At 45.5% G+C, this 17289-nt stretch overlaps 1 protein-coding gene across 1 annotated transcript in view; it reads left to right on the top strand.

Moving 5' to 3' along the window:
* The first annotated feature begins 1243 nt into the window (after window positions 1-1243).
* Window positions 1244-17289, top strand: part of SYNPR (synaptoporin) — a 105233-nt gene continuing 89187 nt past the window's right edge. Inside the window, exons 1-2 of the mRNA XM_066327271.1 lie at window positions 1244-1343; window positions 1463-1528. Coding sequence (XP_066183368.1) covers window positions 1326-1343; window positions 1463-1528 — 84 coding nt within the window. The 5' untranslated portion in view covers window positions 1244-1325. The remainder of the gene's footprint in view (window positions 1344-1462; window positions 1529-17289) is intronic.

The following is a 17289-nucleotide window of genomic DNA, read 5'->3' as shown; positions in this document are numbered from 1 at the left end:
AAAATTGAAAAAAACTAAATGTGATTCTGACCGGAAAGCTGTTTTCTATATGGTTAAAAAATATATTTTTAAAGAAATCTAGACCTAGTCTCATTACTACCAGACTTCAGCTAAGTTTTTTTCAGATCTGTGATTTTCACACAAAATAGTCTTCCTCAAGTTCCAGTGATAACTTCATGAATTCATCTTCTTCTGACTCCTCCCCCAACCCATCTTGTTTACTCCAAAAGTGCATTTAGATTACTGTTTGGGGGTTTTATACAAGAGATTTAGTTTGAGCAAAACTAACTGACTTATTTAACTTTTGCAGATGGCTGGTTCCTTACAGGGAGTAAAAGCTTCAGGTATTTTTTAGGCACATCTCTGACCTACTTATGGCTGAAATCCTATTTGAGCACCGGTGTCCTTCTGGTGGCACAACCGGTTATCAGGGTGGCAGTGAAGTTGAATATGCAAATATTTGCAGACTCGGGGTCTCATTCTAGAGTCTGTTGTGCTCTTAAACGGGGGTGATGGATTTGTGTCCTGAGCCTTTACTGGGGCAGGAATGTGCTCCATCGCAAAATCCTCCCAGTGCCGATTTAATGCCACAAGGAGCTGGAAAATGCTGTCAGTGAGCGTGGATGAACACAGGGAACCTCCGCTCCTGCCGGGCTCTGCCACTCGGGATGCATTAGAATTGTTAAGGCTCTGCTGGGAAACGAGGCCAGGACAACAGCAAGGCAGAAAACGCCGTTCTGCTGTCAAGGAAATGCTCGAAAAGCAGGAGGGAGCGAGGGCTGAGAGCACAGAGCTGCAGCCCTGCGGCCGAGACGAGCGAGTTCGTCCCGGGAGGGGGAAAGGGGAAAGAAGAGCGCAGGGCAGCGGGTGCCACCCCTGAAAATATTAATAGTTTCTGCGCGCGAGGTGAGGAGGCACTTTGTTTTCTTTTTTTTTTTTTTTTTTTAATTTATTTTCCCCCGATATCTGTCTTCCCTCTCTTTCCTGCCAGAAATAAAATAAAATAAAATAAAATTAAAAAAAAAGGGGGGAGGGGGGGAAATAAACCCCAACCGAAAACCACACAAAATAAAAAAAAAAAAAAAAAAAAAAAAAAAAAAAAAAAAAAAAAAAAAAAAAAAAAAAAAAAAAAGCTTAGCAGCGCTATAAAAAGTGCCGGAGCGCGGCCGGGGCGGCTCCGCGGGGCGGTGCGGGGGGCGCGGGCCCCGCCCGGCTGCTCCGCTCCGCCCGCTGTGCGCGGGGGCAGCGCCGCGCATCCGGCTGCCGGGCGGGAGGCTCCGGGAGGCTCCGCGCCGCTCGGCTCCGCTCCGCGGGGCTGCGGCGCCATGGAGGCGGTGGACCAGGTACGCGGAGCCCCGCGGGCGGGGAGGGGGGCTGTGCTGTGCTGTGCTGTGCTGTGCTGTGCTGTGCTGTGGGGAGCGCGGAGCGGGCGCGGTGCTGACCCCTCTCTCTCTGCCCGCAGCTCGCCTCCGCGGGCACTTTCCGCGTGGTGAAGGAGCCGCTGGCCTTCCTCAGGGTGCTCGAGTGGGTGAGTCCCGGGCTCTGAGGGGCTGCGCGGGGGGCTGGCAGCAAAGTGCGCGCCCGGCGGAACAGGTGGGAGCTGGGCCGGGCTGAGGGACAGGACACGGCGCTGGGGACATGGGGCGAGGGGTCGGGGACTGGCGTCCGACAGCGCTGTGGCTGGCGGGGCGGGCTGGGTTTGTGGGTGGGCCCCCCTCCCAACCTTGTGCTGGCTGAAAACGAATTTAAAGGGGAAAAAAAAAAAAAAACCAAACCACTGAGGAAAACAAAATCCTCGTTATGCATTTAGCAAACTTGTCTCTGGGCCGAGCGGGGAAGGAGGCAGATAATTGGTGTGCGGAGCAATGTCACTGTGTGTTGCTCTGATGCTCATTCGTAGTGAAGTCTGCAGGTCAAATGACATCCATCGCCAGTAGGTCTGCGGGAGCAGAGAGCCTCTCTGAACGGAAAGTTCAGAACATGTCATGGAGGATTAATCACATTCCCCTAACGCCGACTGGCTGGGGAATTATGTAAGGCGTGTATTTCGGGGGGCACATCCCTGTGCGGGTGCGTTTAGCCACATGTTGGCACCTGCAACGTGCAGCCTGGACCAGGGCTCCTCTGAGGGGGTGTTTTGGTGTGCTGGGGGCAGCTGCTCGCCCCAGACTCTGTACCTGCTCACCAGAAGCAGCTCCTTTTCCCCGCTGGGCACCTTGAAGCATCAGGTCCTGTGGAGTTGGGTGATGGTGATGTGGTGGTGCCATGGCCTGGGACAGGGTGGCCCCGCAGTGGAGTCACCTGCATGTGGCAGTGGATGGACAAGGTCCCTTGTGTTCCTTGCCCGGAGCTCTACAAACCCACCCAGCACTGCTGCTCCTGCCTCAAGGAGAAGCCAGGACGTCCAGGAGCCAAGCCCCAGTCTGAGGGTGCTTCAGCCACTCTGCAGCACTCACTGCGGGGCAGAGGAGCGGGGAGCAATGCTGTCCCTACGGACTTTTGGCCGTCTGCCTGATGAGGCTATGTCTGATGGAGCTTGGGAAGTGAGCCCTTCTGGGAAGGGCTCTGGCCTGATGGGCATGGGCTGTGCCATGGAGAAAACTGTTCCCGCCCCAGTCAGTGTGCTGGCGTCCGCGGGACAGCGAGTGAGAACTCTTCTCTTGGCACTTTCCTGGGTCTGTAACTTCTTCCAGCCGCCAAATATAAAAGCTGCCTTCGTCATGGTTGGAAGCCATAAGTAGAACTCTTCTGGCTGCTGCAAGTGCACGTTGCCTGTGTGTGTACACATACGTGCACACGCGGCGGTGTGTAAACAGCTCTCCTGACACGGCCAAAGTGGTTTGTCCTTGGCACTGAGGGAGTGTGGAAGAAGGGTGCAGAGTGTGTTAACATTTAAGATGATCTGAGAAATTGCTTTCTCTTCATTTGGCAGCTATGTGTAAGTAGAATTAAGCACAGCTTAATTTATGATATTTCAGAGTGTGGAAGACCTTACTTTTTTTTTTTTTTAATATACTTGAAAGGCTTTTTGGATTACTGAAATTCCATCTCTATTCAATTAATCTTATTACTCCCATCTTCCTTCTTTTCTCACCATGCCTCCAAACTGCTGTCCACCTCTCTCTACCATTTCCAGTCTCAACTAATTGTCCACCTCTCCCTCAGTCTCCTTTTATCAGCCTAATCATAATTTTGAACTTTAAAAGAAGACCAAATGCTCCAGTCAATTCTGTGTCCACTTCCATGTCCCCCGGCAGCCTCCCAGACCTTGTTGCACTTGATCAGAACAGTCAAATTACACCCCTTAACACCTCCTACTTGAGTCCTAGATTGCATCTGCAAGGAAATAAAGTTCATAGCCCAGCTGGTGACGCAGCAATTCTGGGCGTTGGGTGGCTCTCGTGCCTGGGGGAAGGCTCTGTGGTGTTGCAGCACAGATGGCAGAGCTGTGGGAGTTCCTCAGAAAGGCTGGTAGGGTGGAGGTGGTGCAGGCTGAAAATGTCCTCAGCTCGTCCATGCAGTCCAGCCTTGAATTTTCACTCTTGTTTGGGTGGTTTGGAGTGGCTCCTAGTGACTCTGGGGTGAGCATGTCATTATTTGTGAACCTCTGCTCCTGAAATTCGTGTATTTGTGGATCTGCAGGAATCTGAAGTGGCTCTGGGTTTCTCAGATGTGAAACTAACTGTTGCAGAATTAATCTTTAGGTGTGCAGATTCCAGTTTACCTGTAGTCTGGCTCAGACGTGGACCTCTGTCCTGAGGAGCAGGGACCTTACCCGACCTTCTCAATTCCCTACTTTGATGGTCACATAACACCCAGAGAGAAGCTGCTGAGATAAGGCTGATTCCTCTGAATATTCATAGCACTGTAATGTTTTCATTTGTATTTCCCATGTACATTGTAATCTTATTTACAGACAAGAAATTGCATTTAGAAGCCATTAAGAGACAACATTGGCTCAGGCCTGGGAAAGGTTAAAAGAAACCAAGAAATTGACTTGTAGCAATTATGCAAGAGTTACATTTTTTGAACTCCACCATGGCAATAAAGTATTAGGATCACACATCTGAGCTTGGAAAAATGCACACAGCTGTGCTGGGTGAGGCCTGGGTGTTACCAGTTTTGAGTCAACTCATGGCATATGCTGGAGGCAGGGAAGAGCTGTTTAAAAGCTGTATTTGTTCTTGCTCCTCTTTAGTTCTTTGGCTGTTACTCCACAGATGTTTGCATAAGAATGTTCTTCTGAAGATTATTTCTCAGATAATCCACTGTGGCGCTACAACCAGTAACAATGTCACAAACACTATTACAACTTCATTTGAAAAATAACTCTCTTATATGTGCACCTGACAATAATGAATAAGGAAAGATGAAAGAAGAAATATGTTTGTTCGTCTCCCTGGACCATTTTCAGTCCTGTGACTCTCTGGATGTGTTTAGACTGCTTTTATTGGGGTCAACAAAAAGTGAGCAAGACAAGCAACTTTGTCACTTTTGGTCTATTTGTTTTGCACTTGCTGCCTCTCTGGAGCCTTGAAGAGGAAATTAAGTGAAAAGCAAGGCTCTTCCCATGCAGTGTGGTGGGTATAGAACTACCTTCTGTACTCAGGCTGTTACTGGTAAAAATAGTTTTGTAAAAATAGGAACTTTGTATCCCTAGGCTGTGTGGGAGGGGGGTCCATGGGTGGTGGTGGTGGGGTGTGTGTTTTTAACTAAATTATGAATTCCCATAAGCAACTTTCCTTCTGCAAACCCAAAGCAACCTGATACTTGTCCAGTTTCCTGTAAAGTAACAGGAGCTGCAGTGCAGCCCACGATGTGTTTCCCTGGATTCCTCCATAAATAGTGGGGCTGCAGAAACTCCACCGCTGCTCCAGTTAGGAGATGCAGTGTGACTGCCTTAATGGTTATCTATAGATTGGTGTTTTAAAATACCTTGCAGTGGGCTCCCATCTCCACCAACTTCTAGCTGTGTCTGGGCTGTTATGGGCAGGGGAAGTTTTTGGGACAAAGGGCACGCTGTAACTTTATGTAAGCCAGTGCAGCTTTTATCAGGGTATGTGAGAATCATTTAGGTTGCAGGGCAAATCTTGTGGACACTTTGGTTTTTCTTTGTGGGACAACTTGGAACTGAACACTAGGATGTTCAGTGAACTCAAATGTGTCTAAGTTATTTTGTTTCTTGCCTTTACAGGCAAGGCCTTGCACAACTGGCTTTCATCACTGCTCATGAGCATCTTCATGGGATGTACCAAAGAGTTTTAAAGCACTGCAGGGCATTTGGACAACAAAACTCTGGGGGAAATTGGATGAAGATGGTTTGAAAAATCTGTGTGGTGCACATGGACCAAGCTAACCTTGCTTTGCCTCCGTGCATCCATGCTGTGATCACTTGACTGGTGAGCCAGGGAAAAGGCCAGGCTGTTGCCTGCCTGGCAAGAGTCAAGCTTGCTTTGATGGTATAGATTCTGAAAGGGTTAGCACCTCCTGCCTTGCACATAGATGTGTGTTGAGAAGGCAAAGGGAATCTGAATCTTGAAAGACTGATAATAAGTCTTGTCTTTTGTCCTAGTGCTGATTGCTCATCTGGCTGTGGAGCTCTTTGTTGGATTATATTTGCATGCATATGAATGGACATAAGTAGCTGCATGCTTTCAAGTGTGCCCTAGAAAAGCATAGATATCTTGAGATGCTGAAAATAAATGGGAAAGAAATAAGAAGGTAATGCTTGCATGAAGCATATGTGATGAGTAGTTTGCTCTGTCTAGTGTATTTTGGGCCGGAGATGTTTTATAGTTGCTTGAGACTCTTCATCACATTTGCATATATTTGTTTGGCTTTTGCTTAACCAAAAGGCTGCTGGCTGCTCTGGTATGGGCAGACAACATCCAGTTGATGGAGCAGGTTTAGCTTGCTGAAGCTTAATGCTCCTCATGGATGCAGGGTGGGAGAGTTGAGTGTTTGATCTTCTCTATTGAAAGAAACACATATTGAAAGAAAACTCTTAAAAAAAAAAGGATTCTTTTTTATTGCCTGGTGATTTTGCTTATACAATGCCAAGATCAGATGCTGCACTTAGTGCAGGGCCCATCTATCCTGATGTGTAACAAACACATACACATGTTAAAAATGTATTGTCAAGTCTTTTGATGTCTGCCTGGGGATGTAGGTACTTAGCTGTTCTTGTAGACTCAGTCCCAGTTGTCCTCAATGGTCTTGTATGTGTAGTGTCAGGTCAGTAAAACATGTGCCACTAAATCAAAAAATGTAAATCCATTTCTATGGTATTTTAATATTAGAAAGGTAATTACCGTGTAACTAACCCTTCTCTGTAAGCTGTCATTAATTGGATGATTTCTTATAGGCAGCTTAGCATAATGCATGCAAAATACACTGCAGCTCTGGGCAGGCAAAAATTGCCACGATGAACCAACAAGATGGGAGCATCCAAGAGACCTGAGCCTGGGAAACAGGCTTCGTTTGTCCTTGGCTTTGAGCCTGCAACTTCTGAGCAGTTATTGGGGTAATCTGCAGACAGGGAACTCTGTCAGACAAGTTATTTTTATTAGGAACAACCCAGGAAGTGGATTTGCCTTAGACATCAGGCCCTGTGGTGTGCAGTGAGAAGGATCTGAAAAGTTTTTGTAGTCACACTGAAGGCAGATGTGGAAGCCATATGTCACTCTGCCATAAAGGCAGCAGAAGCACCAGCAGTGCCTACATGGTGTTTTACCTTGTAGTCTTCAAATCTCAACTCCTGCGAGTCTCATGATTCTGAAACTCTGGCTTTGATAAAAGATACAGCTTTAGATCAAGGTAGTGGAAGAAAGATGGAAGCTCTAAAGACTGAAAACCCAGAACACAAGGGAAAGAACAGGAAATCTGTCTGGTGGTCGTGTTTTATGCAGTCTGCAGAGAGCTGGCTGCTTTGCTGTTCACATTCATGATTATCTGCATGCATATCTGGTTGGAAACTGAGAACTGCGCTTATCAGCGAGTTGCTGTTAAAATGGTACAAATGCTGATACAGGGGAAGAGAAAAGGTCAGCAGTGCCTGACCACATTGCAAATAAATGACATCTTTCATCTGGAAAATGCCTACCATTTTCCATTTTAGGACCATGTTGTGATCATGGAAGAGCTGATTTTGAAAGGTCACCTAATAATTTATTTAAATCCTGATGTTTCTCAAGCAGCCCAGAGTGCGACCTGGTATGAAATAATTATGTAGGATTAGCACATATGGTTGAGAGACAGACCTCCAGGAGAAAGACTTTTTGGAGTTACCTTCTGCTGCTGTGGAAGTACTGGAGAAACTGGTAAAATCTCATGGTAGGCCATTTCAGTGACTGCTCTTATCTGAGTGTGGCTGTTTGAAGCATTAGGAATAGAAAATGAGGAAAGAGACTCATTAATGCTAAATTTGATTATATATGCAAACCAGGTTTCTATGAAAAGAAGAACAAAAATGATCTGACTTTCAAACTAGCAATAAGATGTGTGGAGATAGAGGGTTCTGCTATTAGACAAACACAGCTAAAGTCTCCTTGACAATTTTTATGAGGGCGATGTTTCAGTCATCACTCCTGTAAATCAGCATCTGCATAATTGGAGCTCCGGGTAAAAGCCCTGCATGTTGACATCTCTGGATTCAGCTGTTGCAGCTGGGAGAGGACAGGCTTGGAGATGGTTCTGATAAAACCCTTTTGGGATGCTCAGGTCCCTGGCTTAACCTGCATTCATGAAACTGTGTGTGATCCCAAGGGGCAGGAGGTGTTGCTTGGCGAAGTTCTCCACTCTGCTTCTAGGGAGAGGACCTTGTCCTGAACAGGGAAAGAGGAGAGGCAGAAAGCAGGTAAAACTAGGCTCTGCACAGTGGAAGACAAAGCCTCTGCAAGCCCAGCTTTCCCCTTGGGCACTAGGGGATAAATATGCCCTATAAAATATGACCAATAAAAATGCCTCTTGGTACGGGCCTAGGCTGTGGTGTGGAAAACAGCACTTGGCTGTCTGTCTGTCTGTCTGTCCAGCCCAGCAGCTGCCAGAGGGGTCTTCACAGATTTTACTCCCGGGGGGATCTACAGGGTGCTGTTAAGAACATTATGGAAAGGAACATAGAGTGTGGAGATGCTGTGTTTAAGGTGTTTGTTCAAAGTGGCATATGTGCTGCAAAGTGTGACATTGTTGCTAAGGTGACAGCTTGCTTGCTTTTTGGCAAAGGCAAAAGAATACTGACTATAGGCAAACTAAGCTTTTGCTTTAATTTGCACAGTTTTGTCTTCTGGCCATTGTAGAGACTTCTCAGGTGTGTGTTTGGAAGCAGTGTTTTCTCATTCTGAATACTTCACTCAGTTAAAAAAAGCTAATAGCCTCCAATTCTTGAGCAAAATCCTAAATTACTTAAAATTATGGAGATTCCAATTATTATAATTCTAGATATTATTTATGTCATTGAAAGGCTTTGATATATAACATTTTTTTAAGTAAGGAAGTATTCTCTAAGAATATTTTGTATTAAAAAAATACATGTAGTATCATTAGCAGCCTATGGATGTAGGCACATCCATGAGTGCGTGCACCAGATTTTTGGATTGTGTAGTGCTCAGACCTAAGCTGGAATGGATGGTGTGGGGAAAACTCCTGTGGGTCAGGCTCAGAGGTTGGTTGTGGTGGGAGGGAACAGAGTTTTGTGTTGGACAGCTTTGGTTCTGCTGTGGTGAAGTATTTTCATAATGCTGCCAGGGGAGAAGGATCAGCAGAGGATTAGACTGGCGTGGCCCCTAAGGAGAGAGGGTTTTCCAGATGAGCAGCCATCTGTGGCATGAAACAAATGTTATAGACCTCTGTGTTGAGAGCAAAGCAGAAAGGTCTCACAAGATGAATGTCAGCTTTGGCCCTTAAAGCAGCAGGGTAGGTGCATGACCCAGGAAAAAGGCTCAGGAAAGGCTGAAGTAATGTTTGCCCAAGCTCATTGCCCTTTACTGTTTTACCTTTCCTTTTTTTCTGATCTTCTAATGGATAGATAAATGTGTTTCTCTGAGCAAGCTGTTCTGTCTGTGCCTTTTCCAGAATGCCTTAGCATCTGGGAGAAGGCTGTGTTAGAGGCAGAGCCTGTGGGAGCTGTTGAGCTAATACTGTGGGGAGCAGAAAGTGCTGTAGCCTGAGGCTTGGGATAAAAACACTGTGGGGAGCTCTGGAGGCTCCAGGTCCTGGATAGAGTGCTGGTGCAGGCATTCCAGCCCAGTTTGGCAGGGCCATTGCAAGGCAGAAGTTAGTTAGTGATGATGTTTTCAGTGATCAGACCATGACACAGGAGGCTTTTGCTGGATTGGAGAAGCCTCTGATAAGAAGACCCCATCCTAGTCACTAAAACATACAGGAGGGAGGTAGTGCTAAGGAAGCAGGAGAAAAACTGAAGCAGGAAGATTTCAATGAAGTGTTATACATTTTCAGAGGAGAGGTGTACAGTCCCAGACCTGCTGTCAGAAATAAATCTGATTTTACTCTCTTGCAGAAGTCCCAACCTGTCAACTTGATCTTTATTCTGTGAGAAATACCAGAGCCTGCTTTGAACAGCCTGACTGAATATTCACTAGAAGTACTCAAAAGTCTGAAGTATTGAGGGCGAAATTCTGCCCAGAAGATTTCAAAATGAAATGCTGCCCAACATCAGCAAGATCATTGATACATCAGGAAGTAATTTATAGTAACAGCTCTACAGTAGCTCTTTGACTTTCAAACAAAAGTATATTGTGTTTGTCCTCAGTCTTCTCTTTTCCTGATGTTAATGCTCTGCCTTCCTGTGTAATTTCTTAGGTGATGCAAATCCAAAGTATCTTTGGCTCGAAGTGATAAGCCCCAGCTCAAATCCTTTGTCACGTGCATGTTGGGTGCTTGTATTGGGGCCCCGTGTTTGACACTGCATTTGACAATCTTCATATTAGGTGAAAAGCCTCTGTGGCATTCCAAATAATATTGAGGAAGTGGCAAAGTCTTCCTTTCTAGGTTCCCAAAAAACAAGGAGATGTTTGGCTTCTTGGTTCAGCCTCGCTGTGGTGAGCTGTATGGTCTATGGCTGCCTTAAGCATTCAGCCCAAAATACCCCAGGAAGCCAGGAAATATCCTACAGTTATTGAACAAGCAAACTTGAGCATTGCTTGAACTGTTTTCAGAATAATCTTCTCCCTGGCTGTGTGCTGGAGGTATGCTCAAAGCAAAACCAAACAAGACAAGGCCCCCATCTGCATGCAAGTCTAAAACCACATCGTTGTGTACCCCTGCTTCTCCCCACACAGAGGCCATGCTCCACACAAAACACCACTTCTTTGCACCAGTTTTTTACCCCATTTCAGACAGCCTTTGTATGGAGGGAAGGGTGTCTTCAAGTGGTTGAGCATGGCAAGGCTGCACCTCCCTGTTGGGACTGTAAGGGGGAATGATGCTCTTGGGTCTACCTCAGGCCCAGCCCAAGGGGCTTACTGGGAATTGGCTTATTACTGCATAATATGTATATAGCAATAATTATCCTTTGAAGCTGAGCAGTTTCTCTTAGTGTTTTTTTAGGGACTGTGCTTGAAAGCCAAAGCAAGTGTGGGATTCCCCTACCGCCAAATCCAGCAGCTGATGAATCCAGCAGAGCTCTCCTGATTGCCATCTCCAAGGGCAGTCAGCGTGCTGGAATGGAATTAGGACCCGGTCTGAAAGAAGATGCCTGCCAAAAAATTAAACAATGGATGCCTTCTTGTTTAATTTTAACATTTTAATTAAATTCTTCGCTGCTGTGTGCCTTTGATCTTGGTGAGCTGATACACATGGTGTGTGCTGTTGTGTCGCAGCAGCGTTTTGTTCTAATCTTTCACGCAGATGCAAGGATGCATTTGAGGATGGATAAAAGTGCAAAAGCTGCTCACTGCCAAGTGCTGAGTGCATTGCAAGCTGCCTTTTCCAACTGGTGACCCACGGGGCATGTGGACAGAGGGATTACTCACAAGTATGGCTCAGTTGAGTTTCTCTCTAAACATATTAACTCCCTTTTTTTAATCTTCTGTGAACGGTGCTGCAAGAAGAGTTTCCTTGATGGAATTACTCATTGAGAGGGTTGAGGCCAAGAGTGGAGATTTTATTGCAAAAGGGATTTCATTTCAAGTGGAATAATTAATAAACTTGATTCTTCAGTCAGAGAACAGAAGCAATGCTGTATGTTGTTCGTTGGGCACATCCATTGATTAATCCCAGCCAAGTGCCCAGTTTGGGAGCATTTGGCAGGCAGCTGGCTTTCCTTGCAGCCAGGGACAGAGCAGCAGGAAAGGTTTTGGAAAGAGTTTCTTCATGGATTATAGGCTGGGGCAGGTGATGGAGGATCATGTGGAGTATTTCTCTTTTGCGATTTGGATTGTTCCGAAGATGTCAGGGAAGAAACTGTCATTGCTACATCAAAAGGGAATCATTGGTAGAGCTGCTTTGGGAAAAGAAATTTCATTTACTTGAGGGAAAAATAATTCTTAATCTCAATTTCCTTTGAAAACTGGCACTTCGGTGAGATCGTGAATGGAGAAGTATTTGTGACAGAAAACGACAATATTTCAACAAAAAATATTTATGTTAAGAGATATTTACAGAAATGGTTGTATTCTCCTCTGTACTCCCTGCTGAGATACCCCAGGCACATCTTTCTGGAGGAGTCAGTGATGGGACCCAAACTCGCTGAAGGCACAGCAGTGGTGTTCCCAGGGTGGATATTGCAAGCCCTTAGCACTGGCACTTAGAAATGTCAAGATTTTTTGCAGAGGTGACAACACTTGGCAAAGACAAGTGAGTCTAAAATGCAGTAAATTGTTTTGGTTGAATGTAGCAGTGTGTTGCTACAGAGTTCATCATGTCCAGGGAGGTTGCAGCTGCTGGCGCCAGCAGGGGAACAGACCAGACGGGTCTTTGTTTTGCTAAGCTGGAGAATTCATTTTATTACCCCTGAAGAAGGCCAGGAGGGAGGCACAGACGAAAGACCAAGCAAAGGCAAGGTCGTGGGGTTTTTATAGGGCATCGCAGGGGTGGAGTTTAGGGTCAAGGGAGGAGTTTACACAAAGGGAGGTAACATCAAGTTCCCTCCTTAGAAAGGGAGCGCTCCACAGTTGAAAATTGTCATCTGACATGTAAGTCCATGAGTGTAGTAGCTGGTGTAGTAGTCTGTGCATATATTGTGTGCCTAGCCCTTTTTCTGGCCGACTGTGGGGTTTTTCAGAGCTGTGCACAGGCAGCACAGTCCACTCAGCAGACACTCAGCATTCCTAAGCCTCCGTGTTTTGCTGCGTTGGCCGCGCAGGGTCCCGGGGCTGCTGTGGCAGCCTGTCACTCGTGGCAGGAAGCTCAGTGGAGAGGGCGCCTGTTCCAGCACAAAATCTGTGCCTGTCCAGATTGTGAGGCCCTGGCAGGCAGCGGGAGCTGGCTCCACGGCGGGCTGACATATGCAGGGGACGCTGGCTGTGCCACGGGCTATGAGCCTCCTGCCATGGCTGCTTCCCAGGCAGGGGTGATGCCATGAAAATGAGCTCCTTGCCCCTGGTCCTCTGCGGTGGTCCCCACTGCAGGGACCAAGTGCTGTCACTGCTTTTTTCCCCCCTTCTCCTTTTTTTTTTTTTTTTTTTTCATCCTTTGCACCATGGCTTTCGCAGCAGAATGACAGCAACAGGAGAGGGAGACGGGGTTCGGGTCTCAGGGCAGAAAAGATCGGCACCGCTTGTGTTCCTGAGAAATCAAATAGAAAAGCTCTTTCTGCCATATAGCTCACCATGGCATAATTCACTCATTTCTAAAAATGGCATTCCCTTTTCAAATTTATGTGCTCATTAGTGCTGGCCACCCATGGGTGCAGTGTTGTTTGTTCATGCAGCTGGAGGGGCTCTGACAGAGCTCATAAATGTTCATTTTGCAGCTTAGTCCCCCAAAAGTAGTGACTCAGCAGTGATCAGACATCTTTCATGGGACAAACAGTTCCCAGCTATTCCCAAATTGCACTGAAACCCGTGTGTCATTGGGCTGCCAAGAGGCAGGGCTTGAGCACCCCACATCTGTATTGCATCTGCACAGAGAGATTGCTAAGCATGTCCTGGGTGTTAGGACAAGAGTACTCTTGCTTCCTTTAAAAGAGAATTTATTTTTTTTTCTGGGAATTTTTATACTCCACCCCATGATGCGCTCTGGGATGCATTCAGCTTTCTCTTCTGAATAGGGCTCCAGATGATGGAAATAAATTATCATAAATTAGAATAGATTGCACTCCTCAGCATCTCTACATCTGTCATTATGTTTCTTTAACAGTTCAGTTTAACATTTATACACACTCTGACAGCAGCTACTGGTGTGTATGCTATAAATATTGGCTTGCAGAAGACATTAATGGAGTTTAGGTAAACGTTTGATGCCGCTGAGATTCTGTTCCATATGGTGGTATGCAGAAAAATCAGATTCAACGCTCCACATATAGTGGTCACGTATTCCTATGGACTGGCCTCCTCTTATTGCAGCAGCTCACTAGCCCACCAAGAAAGTGCAGGTGCCTTCAAAGAGGAAGGTGAGATTCTTGCAATCTATTCTGATTTTTGCCACCTGTATTTGTCTGTGATGTTTAAAGCCAACATGTAGCATTTAGAGATGGGAAGTGCTCATGAAAAAGTGTTTATCTCACAGAAGAAGCAGTCATGTGACAAGATGTGGGAAGGCTCTGCTTTGAACATGTCTGAAGCAAACCCAGGGGATTTTTTGGCCCAGGTGCCATTTTGTTAGACAGTAACTGAGTGGCAGGGTGAAAACTTTGTGCATTGGTTGGTAATGTTGCTAAACCTGTAATTTTTGACACTACTCCTGATCAAACTATCACTGAAAATGCATGGGGGGAGTGTGACATGAGGGTGTGAGGAGTCTGGCTTGCGACTTACTAACAGGGGGACAAACAGATGAGACCATCGTCACAAGAGGCAGGAAGAAATATATTCTGGCTCCTCTGCTGTTCCTTCTGCAATTTAACAGAATTTGGGTGTCTCCCATAGGTCTGGGGTTTCTGCTTTGTTAGCTTGGTGGATTTTTCATGTGTGGGGTTTTTTGGGGTTGGTTGGTTTGGGGTTTTTTTGGGGGAGGGATTGTTTTTAGTGTGGGGGGTTTTTTTTGGTGTGTTTGTTTGTTTTTGGTGGTTTTTTTTGTTTGGTTTTTTTTTTTTTTTTTTTGCTAATTGCGACTCTTTGATTAGTGTAGCCTGCTGACGTGACTGTGTCCTCTGCCATTTCTCTGATTTATCCCACTTTCAAACTAGAAGGAAGGTAGGAGGTCTGTGCCAGGCTCAGCACTGCAGAGGGGCAGTTGGGGTAATGCAGCTCAGCCCTTGCTCCTGATGTGGGGCCCGGGAAACATCTGGCTCCTGCTGGCCCTGGGGCACATCTGCTGCAGAGAGCAGTGCCTGCTGCATTTGCCCCTGTGTAATGCAATGTAAGTAATGAAGTAACCATAATGTACAAACTGACTCAAAGCAGGGCAATCTGAGGAGAAAGTGCTCTTCACACTGTAAATTGCTAAAGGTCTTTCTGATGCCAGTGAATTAAAAATCTGAGAAGAAAAAAACCCTCCAGTGCTGTAAGTTCAAGATGAATCTTTTAAAAGCTGCTGGTGGGGAGGGGAAGAGATAACTTATCTGAATGGAAATGTATTTAAACTCTGTATCTTGTACAGTTCTGGGTTGCTGCAAAGCAAAGCGTGTTCCCTGTCACTTGGAGAGCTGGGGACATTTTTGTACAGACTGAATGGGTTTCTGTGTTGATGTTACCCCTTTTGATCTTAATCGCTAGTCAGGTTTTCAGTCCTTTGCAGGTTATTTCTTGCAAAATAAGTTGCTTCAGATGTTTTGGTGATTCACTCTTGTTTATTCACACTGGCAGTACAGAGGAGCCTGGTGTGCTCCTGCATCCTGTGAGCCTCTACAGCCACCTTCCCCCTGGCTGGGCAGAAACCCTTCTCTTACCTTTGAGTTTCCAGGTTCTGTTGTTGTTCTGACTGCTTCTGTGCTTTCTTCTGCCTCAACTTTCCTCTGCTTCTTTGCTCCTGCGGAGAAAAAAAAAAGTTTTGCAAAACCATTAGGAAAATCTTTCTGCCCAGAGCAAAAACTTGCCCGTGAATGTCCTTTGAACGCTTACTTGTGTCTGAGCTTGAGGCTGGCATTTAGTTCTCTTGAATGGCGCTTTAAAGGAACTAAACTGTACTTAAAGAAAGGCAGCATTTACATTGGCCCGATGCTAAATACATTTTAGCCCGCCAATGAGATTTTATGGTGAGCCTTGGTCCAGCAAGGAGCCCTTCAGCCTTCTCCAAGCTGAAAGAGAAGCTGGACTCCGGGGAGCAGTTTCAAAGCATTGAAACTCTTTTATCATTGTTCTGTTTGGTTTTTGCGTCTTTTGATTCTCTGAGGACTGGACAATTTGGATATGCACAGTCTAGGTGCAACTAGGACAGGCATGGGTTCTCCATGATGGCTTAGTAAAAGCATGCAGAATTTGGGAAGGAATATGCAGTGAGAGGAAATTAATGTAAAAAAAGGGCATTGGATCACTTGCCATGAGGATATCTCTTTGAATTATGTATTTAATTAAATGCATTTTTAAAACTTTAGCTCTCATCTACATTGTCAAGATACTTTTGGATAGAGAGGAGAGAAAGGAGCCCTTATTCTGGATGTGTTTTTCTGTTTGTTTTCAAATATACATGATGTTCTCATAGGAAAGAAGTCTGTGTACTTCTTTTTCATCAAACCTTTTAGCTTTCACATATGGCTGACATTCATTAATTCTAAAGCTGTCTCTTTTAAGCTTTCTACCCCTATTTGTAAACCTGGAGATGACCCACTCCCAGTTCCTACCGTCACCTGTCCCTGGCTGAAAGGCCCTTTGGGGTAGGATGGGAGAAAAGTCACACGTTTTGCATTCCAATCAGTGCTGGATCTCAGAGTTTAAAAATATCGCAAGTGAAAAACATGGATGTGAGTCATACAGAAAGCACCCTTCATTCCTCAGGAAGTAAAAATATCAGAAAAACACATTCTTCAGATGTTTCCTCCTGTTGAGAGGTAGCCACATCTAAGATTTCCATTTGAAGTGTTGAATCATAAACATTGGTTCCCTGCTGTGACAGTGACCACTGAGTAGAGACGCCTATTAAACATTAACAGCTCATACTGTGCCAGAGATGCATCAGTCCAGGGTCTGGGTGAGCTTTACACGGAGAGAGAAATGTGGGGAGGCTGCGATATCATTTCTTGAGTCAAGATACTCCAGTGCTCAATGCCAGCCTGCAGTAAATGCCCCACTTCTTTCTGCACTTCTGAAGGTTCTGTGCTCACTTTGGGCCTAAACACTCATCCACATCTAGCACATGGGGTGTCGTGTTCCAGTGCTTTTGGAGGAGTGACCTCTTTCTTTTTGGTCTGCCCCTCAGGGGCTGTGAGACCATGGTTTTGTATCAGCCTGCTTTAGTGGTATTTGTGAAGCCAGCATGTTTTAAAATGCATATGTATTTCCCTCTGTTTTTACAAGATTAATATTTGAAAGACTATTTAATACAAAAATGCCTGAAATTGTTTAAATCTGAGACAGGCTGGAGAGATCAGAGAACTCTTATCAGCTGTTGAATTAGTAATGTTGAATTAGAAACGAGGAAATCCTTTTCAATTTAAGTGGCTTTTCTCAGAACTTTTTGCATGTTTAATATCTTCATTCATCCTTCTCATAATTGTTCCAGTTTCAGCACTCCCTGAGTATCCATGCAGATGTGCACAGTGCACATTGTTCAGGCCCTTATCCATTCTGCCAAGCTTTACATCCCTGAGGACCATCAGGAGCCCCCCAAACCATTTGTGTAATGTTCTCCTCCTGTGGATGCAAAGATTGAGTCCTTCATGGATAATGTCATACTTGTATTTGAAAAACCTGCTTGTACTGCTGTCTGAGAGATTGGAGAGATCATGAGTGCTCTTCAGTGTAGACACTTTGCCATTATCTTCCAAGAATCTTCAAAAAATTTGAACTGAAAATAGCATTTGCGTAATATCTTGTAAGAATGTTGCCATGAGGCTCTTCAAGGGGAATCACAACTATTCCTTTTTTTTTTTTTTTTTTATTCTTCATAAACTCCTGGAGGGGGTCAGCCTCTCTCCAGTCCCCCTTGATAACAAGCTGCTGTGAGAGCTTAGCAGAGCAATGTGTGTCCTGGTCACACCAGATGGATCTCATTTGTGTTGCCTTTCATAGTCATGAT

This window comes from Sylvia atricapilla, chromosome 11, assembly GCF_009819655.1.
Source record: "Sylvia atricapilla isolate bSylAtr1 chromosome 11, bSylAtr1.pri, whole genome shotgun sequence".
Classification (NCBI taxonomy): Eukaryota; Metazoa; Chordata; class Aves; order Passeriformes; family Sylviidae; genus Sylvia; species Sylvia atricapilla.
The sequence above is the reverse complement of the archived record's forward strand: the minus strand, read 5'-3'. Positions and strand labels throughout refer to the sequence as shown.